Raw genomic sequence first — 6,470 nt, forward strand, 5'->3', positions numbered from 1 at the left:
GCCGGAACGCGGCGGAACGGCGTTCCGGCACCTTTTTCCGGGCCGGCCGCACCGGAAATAGCCCCTCCCACACCGGAAATAGCCCCTCCCAAATTTTACTTGCATTCCTGTTCTCTAAAGGGGCGGTCCTAGGGTTTGATGAGGGCGTGGCCAGGTTTGAGTTCCGCCACCTTTTCTCCGAGAAAAAAAGCCCTGGTTATAAGTCTCTTTTTTCAGTTCTGTTTTAACTCTAAGCAGTCATTAAATGAACAGTTGTAAGTCGAGGACTACATGTATTCAGGAGGAGAAACCTACCCTGCACAGAAGGCATCAAAGTACTACAAGTACAGAAATCAGGATGGTTATCCATCAACTTGAACTTGATTTCGGTCTTCCGGGCAAAGCGACATTTGATGTGCTTCTTAGTGGTTTTCTCCAAAGCCTCTTTTTTCAAGCAAATATGGAGCTGAGAGGCCCTTTTCCCCTTAAATATGCTGGGTCTTCCCATCTGGTCAACATCCTGGATTTGTTTTCCACCTTCCCACCAGGTTATCACATCTGTGTAGAATGCCTTGGATCGGAAAAAACAGCTCAAGATGTAGCACAGGCTATCGGCCTGGTAGGGCTCCAGCCTTTGCTGACTGCCTGGAAGAGAAATGTTCAACAAGAAATCTCAGAAGACAATTGCAGCTGGAGTAGAACCAGCACTGGATAGTTTGTTTGTTTGTATTTTAACCCGCCTTAATAATAATAATAATAATAATAATAATAATAATAATAATAATAATAATAATAATAATAATAATAATAATAATAAAGTTGGAAGGGACCATGGAGATCATCAAGTCCAACACCCTGCTCAGGCAGGTAATGCTCAGGCATTCCTCTGGTCTACTAATTTTGTCACTTGGTCAAAGAATGCAATAAGGTTTGTCTGGCATGATCTGTTTTTGACAAACTCGTGTTGGCTTTTAGTAATGACTTGGTTTGCCTGTAGGTGTTTGCTTATTCGTTATTGAGGTCAGGCTGATAGGTCTGTAATTTCCTGGGTCCATTTTTTCCCTTTTTTATAGAGTTATTTTTATAAATAACTCAAGTCAGCGAACAAACATAATACTTCTTCCTCTTACTATTTTTACCCATCACAACATCCATGTAAAGTGGATAGGGCTGAGAAAGAATGACTGCCCCAAGGTCACCCAGATGGCTTTCATGCCTAAGGCGGCAGGACTAGAACTCACGGTCTCCTGGTTTCTCACAAGGTGCTTCAATCACTAGAGCAAACTGGCTCTCATTAAAAGCCTACAACACGCAGTATTCCCAGGCAGTCTCCAATCTGAGTATTAACCAGGCCTGACCCTGCTTAGCTTCCGAGAGCAGACAAGATTGGGGGTTTTCAAGATATTATGGTTGTAGATACACAGATTCAGGAGAAATCTCCAATCTTTTGTTCCACTTTTGATATTCTGAGAATGTATGGCTGGAAGTCAAAACATACGTCTTCCATAGATAGCAATAGTACTTAGATTTATATACTGCTTCATAGTGCTTTACAGCCCTCTCTAAGCAGTTTACGGAGTCAGCAAATTGCTCTCAACAATCTGGGTCCTCATTTTACCAACCTCGGAAGGATGGCTGAGTCAATCCTGAGCCGGTCAGGATCGAACTCCTGTCAGTGGAATTAAGAGGTCGCCTGCAATACTGCATTCTAACCACTGCGCCACCACAGCTCTTGCCCATTCATAAAACAGCTGCCATAGTGAAGGTGCCAGTCACAAAACACCAAATTATCACAAGACTATGTTGGAAATGTTGCATTTTATCATCCCTTCAGCCTACAGGGATATTCACACTTAACTCCAGATTCTTGGTCCTTTTTTCTGGGTAACTAGATACAGATAAAGCAGTCCTCAGCTTACGACTACTCTTTTGCCTTAGGAATCTAAGGGCGTTATTAGACATGAAAATAATGTTGAAGGCTAGCGCTTTTTGGAGATCTGCCAAACCCTGAGCAGAGGGTTGGATTAGAAAAGGTCCCTTCCAACTCTGTTATTCTGTCATACAGGTAGTCCTCGACTTGCAACCACAGTGGAGTTTTGCCCCATTTTATGACTTTTCTTGCCACAGTTGTTAAGTGAATCTCTGCAGTTGATAAGTTAGTAACCTGGTTGTTAAGTGAATCTGGTTTCCCCATTGACTTTGCTTTTCAGAAGGTGGCAAAAGAGGATCACGTGACCCCCGGACACAGCAAAGGTCATAAGTATGAACCAGTTGCCAAGCCTCCGAATTTGGATCACATGTCCCTAAGGATGCAGCAACGGTTGTAACTATGAAAAACGATAATAAGTCACATTTTTCAGTGCTGTTTTAACTTTGAACAGTCACTAAATGGACTGCTGTAAGTTGAGCACTACCTGTACATGTGGCCTAACTAGTTTCAGAAGAACCTCAGACATAAAAGGTGTTATCAAGATTTTTCCTATCTTTTAAATGCTATCTCACTTACTTGTCACCACCGAGAGATCATAAAAATGGTTCATGTCGCACCAGTAACGCCCCGTGTCGTCATCCTCCACGTGGTGAAATCGAAGCGAGTTGTTCTGAAGCATCTGGAGCCGGCTCCAGGCAACTGGGAAGCGCTTTATATGGCCATTGGAGAGTTTGCGGAAGAGTACGGTGGTTTTGCCATGCTGGACACAGTACCAGGACATTTCTTCAGTACCAGAACAAGATGGACATGGGCAGAGCAGCTCTGGGGAAGAGCCTTTCTCTACATATACAACTATGAAAAGAAAAGACATCATTAGGTCCCCAAACTTAAGAAGGGGTTAAACAGCAAAAAGACAGGTAGACAAGGTATGGCTCACTGACAGGATCAGAATAACAGAGTAACAAAATTGGAAGGGACCTTGGAGATCTTCTAGGGCAATCCCTGCTCAAGCAGGAGACCCTATACCATTTCAGACAAATGGTTGTCCATTCTTTTCTTTAAAGCCTCCAGTGATGGAGCATCCACAACTTCTGGAGGCAAGTCATTCCATTGATTAATTGTTCTGTCAGGAAATTTCTCCTTAGTTCTAAGTTGCTTCTTTCCTTGATTAGTTTCCATCCATTGCTTTGTGTCCTGCTTTCAAGTCCTTTGGAGAATAGGTGGACCCCCTCTTCTTTGTGTCACCCCCTTAGATATTGAAACACTGCTATCATGTCACCCCTAATCCTTCTTTTCATTAAATTAGACATACCCAAATCCTGCAACTGTTCTTCATATTTTTAACCTCCAGTCCCCCAATCATCTTTGTTGTTCTTCTCTGCACTCTTTCTAGAGTCTCAATATCTTTTTATGTCATGGCAACCAAAACTGGATGCAATAAGTGTGGTCTTACCAAGGCATTATAAAGTGGTACTAACACTTCATGTGATCTTGATTCTATCCCTATGTTAATGCAGTCTCGGACTGTGTTGGTTTTTCTGGCAGCTGCAACACACTACTAGCTCATATTTAAGTGGTTGTCCACTAGGACTCCAAGTTCCTTCTCACTGTTACTCACAGTTACAGGATCACACTTAGTCTAGCAAAAAGCTTTCATTTGTATTGCCTACAATGGCTGGTAGCTAGTGGCTCTTCAAGAAAGTGTTTCCAGCCCTTCTTGGAGAAGTTAATTGATTTGAAACCTTCTAAGGGTATTTCACTACTTCCCATCCTTTCTGGCTCAGTTAATCTCTCCAATCAGGTGCCCTCTAGATATACTTGAGAACACTTCCCAGCATCCTGCAGATGAACAGAATCACCATGTAGATTTTTTTTCAATGGATCTTGGAGATTACCTAGATCAGATTCCTACCCATTGCAGGAAGACACTACTATAACGTCCCTGACAAATGATCATCCAGCTTCTCTTTAAATGCCCCCAGCCCACCAGAAGTCCATCAGCTCCTAAGAAAATATATTACAGTTCTTAGATGAAGTCCTCAACATTTGGATCAGGGTACTAAGTTGGAGATGTTGGGTCAAGCCAATCTTCATACTCTGAGAACATGTCTCAGTCTTCTGTGCCAACACCTCCATCCAACATTGCTTTCTGGGTGCCTGCAGTTCTAACTCCAAAACTTATAAATTCATGGGAGCCCCAATTCTTACAGATCTGAATTTATGGATCCCGCCCCCCTCCTGCATCTTTCCCAAATTAAAAGGCAAACAAAATTCAGATAGTTCTTACTGTTGGCATCACTAAGCTGGACAAGTAGGAAGAGGGTGGCCAGAACAGCTGCGGCCGTCCTAGGAGTTGGAACACCAGCATCCATTTCAGAGGGGAGATTCTTCCAGAGGACCATTATGTGAAAACAACATAACTGAGCTAAACTGGTCCTTTGCTTCGATCCAGCGGAGGTTCTTCTTTCACATCCCCAGTATTATCTATTAGGTTACATTTATTTTGTTTCTAAAACACAGTCATGATAAAATGTCAAAAAAAAAAAAAAAACACCAGAAGGAGCATAGACATCCAACCACATCTACATCCGGCACACCCAGAGGATACCAGATGGTGGGGCTTATCAAAAGGATTGTGAACTGGGCCGTAAAGGGAAGCTGTAGGGAATGAGAGAGATTTTATATATATATTTAATATATTTATATATATATATTTAATAACTGCCTAGTCATTAATTCCCCCAAGATCATTTTAAAAATATGGATTATTATTATTGTTGTTGTTGTTGTTGTTGTTGCTGTTGTTTTTGTTGTTGTTATGGTTGGTTGTACAGTTAGCCAGATGTTAGACTAGATTTAGAATTTTTATCCATCTATTGAGTCATTCTCAGGGATCTGGGATAGGCAGATGATCAGTGGTGGGATTCAGCTGGTTCGCACCACTTCGGCAGAACAGGTAGCTAATTTTTTGTTGCCCAGGCCCAGAACAGACTTCCGGAAGTGGCATCTACACAGAGAACCGGTTGTTCACATATTTGTATCCCGCCACTACAGATGATGGATGACATTGTTGTTTAATGCTAATAAAGATATTGTCACAGGATGTGAGCTGTTCCAAATAAAGCTGCCTTTTGCAATTTCGTCAATGCCAATGATGTTGAACTGGTGCTCCAGTTGTTTTGGGATGGCACCCAAGGTGTCTATTCCTGTTGCTTTTGTTGTTTTGTTGTTCTGCTTTTGTTTGTTGTTGTTGTTCTACTTTTATTTGCAGGTCTTCGTATTTTGTGATTTTCTTCAGTTCTTTCCCTTCTGTTCAGCTCTCTCCAGGCACTGGAAAGTACACTATCCAGTTTTTGTCTTATTAACCATTGTAAAGACTAGGGTGTTATGTGGCAGGTATTTGTCTGTTTGAATTATTATTACAATTCACTTATTAATAATCATTGGCCTAGGGGAATTTTTAGTGGGGTTTTAAATTAAAATTTAAATTTTAATTGGCCTAGGGGAATTTTTAGTGGGGTTTTAAGAGAAATTTTAATTATATAGGCCATAGTAAATATTTCTTTTTAATCAGGTTTTAAATTGGGTATTTATTGTTGTATCTGTTTTATAAGGCTGTCAGCTGCCCTGAGTCCGTAAGGAGAAGGGCGGGATAAAAATTGAATAAATAAATAAATAAATAAATCATTATTATAATTTGCTTTTTTATTTTATTAATTATTATGGTACATTGTGCAGTCGTGCAATTGTTTAGATTATTATTATTATTATTATTATTATTATTATTATTATTATTATTATTATTATTATTATTATTATTATTATTATTATCCACGTGATATTTTGAATTCTGTAATTTTGATCACCTTTAAGTGATTTACAAGTTCTTATTTGAATACATAATACATTATTTTTTTTTATTATTTATTAAATTTATATACCGCCCTATCTCCCTTACGGGACTCATGGCTCTGCCAGTTAGTTTGAGGCCCCAATCGGGGGAGTATCACAGTGGAGGTTGTTGAACAATTCACAATGGATCCCACCTCTCCTCCATCCTATTCCAACCCTCCCCATCTTTTAATTGGGCCATGGTGTTCTGGATTCTAATATTTATTTATGTTTTATGTCGGGGGTCTTCAAACTTGGGCTTTTTATGACTTGTGGAGTTCAACTCCCATAATTCCTCAGCCAGCGTGCCTGGCTGAGGAATTCTGGGAGTTGAAGTCCACAAGTCATAAAAGGACCAAGTTTGAAGACCCCTGTTCTATGTTATATTATTTATTTATGTTTTTAGTTTATATATTTTTTGTTTTTTATGACCGTAAGATGGGCAGCCTTAAGATACAGAAGGATCTTTTGTTTTTTTATTGAAAATTTTTAAAATTTTTACAATATAACTCCCCACCTCCCTCATACCCCACCCTTCCCCACCCCCCTCCCTTCCCCCCGACTTCCCAGAGCTACACACAGGGTTTACAATACAATAATTATATTCTGTCTTAAATTATATTATCCTTAAGTTAACAATTCTATAACATCCTTTAGCTCTCTTCTAAAC

The 6,470-nt window shown here is 40.2% G+C and overlaps 1 protein-coding gene across 1 annotated transcript in view; it reads right to left on the reverse strand.

The window, feature by feature from the left end:
• LOC107293289 (lymphocyte antigen 6 complex locus protein G6f) overlaps nt 1-4,324 on the reverse strand; it is a 10,665-nt gene extending 6,341 nt beyond the window's left edge. Inside the window, exons 1-3 of the mRNA XM_029285360.1 lie at nt 4,197-4,324; nt 2,482-2,761; nt 295-620 (exon numbers count right to left, since the gene is read on the reverse strand). Coding sequence (XP_029141193.1) covers nt 295-620; nt 2,482-2,761; nt 4,197-4,311 — 721 coding nt within the window. The 5' untranslated portion in view covers nt 4,312-4,324. The remainder of the gene's footprint in view (nt 1-294; nt 621-2,481; nt 2,762-4,196) is intronic.
• Nucleotides 4,325-6,470: the final 2,146 nt, after the last annotated feature.

This window comes from Protobothrops mucrosquamatus, unplaced genomic scaffold (genome assembly GCF_001527695.2).
Source record: "Protobothrops mucrosquamatus isolate PMUCROS unplaced genomic scaffold, P.Mucros_1.0 scaffold1566, whole genome shotgun sequence".
In the NCBI taxonomy this organism is placed as follows: Eukaryota; Metazoa; Chordata; class Lepidosauria; order Squamata; family Viperidae; genus Protobothrops; species Protobothrops mucrosquamatus.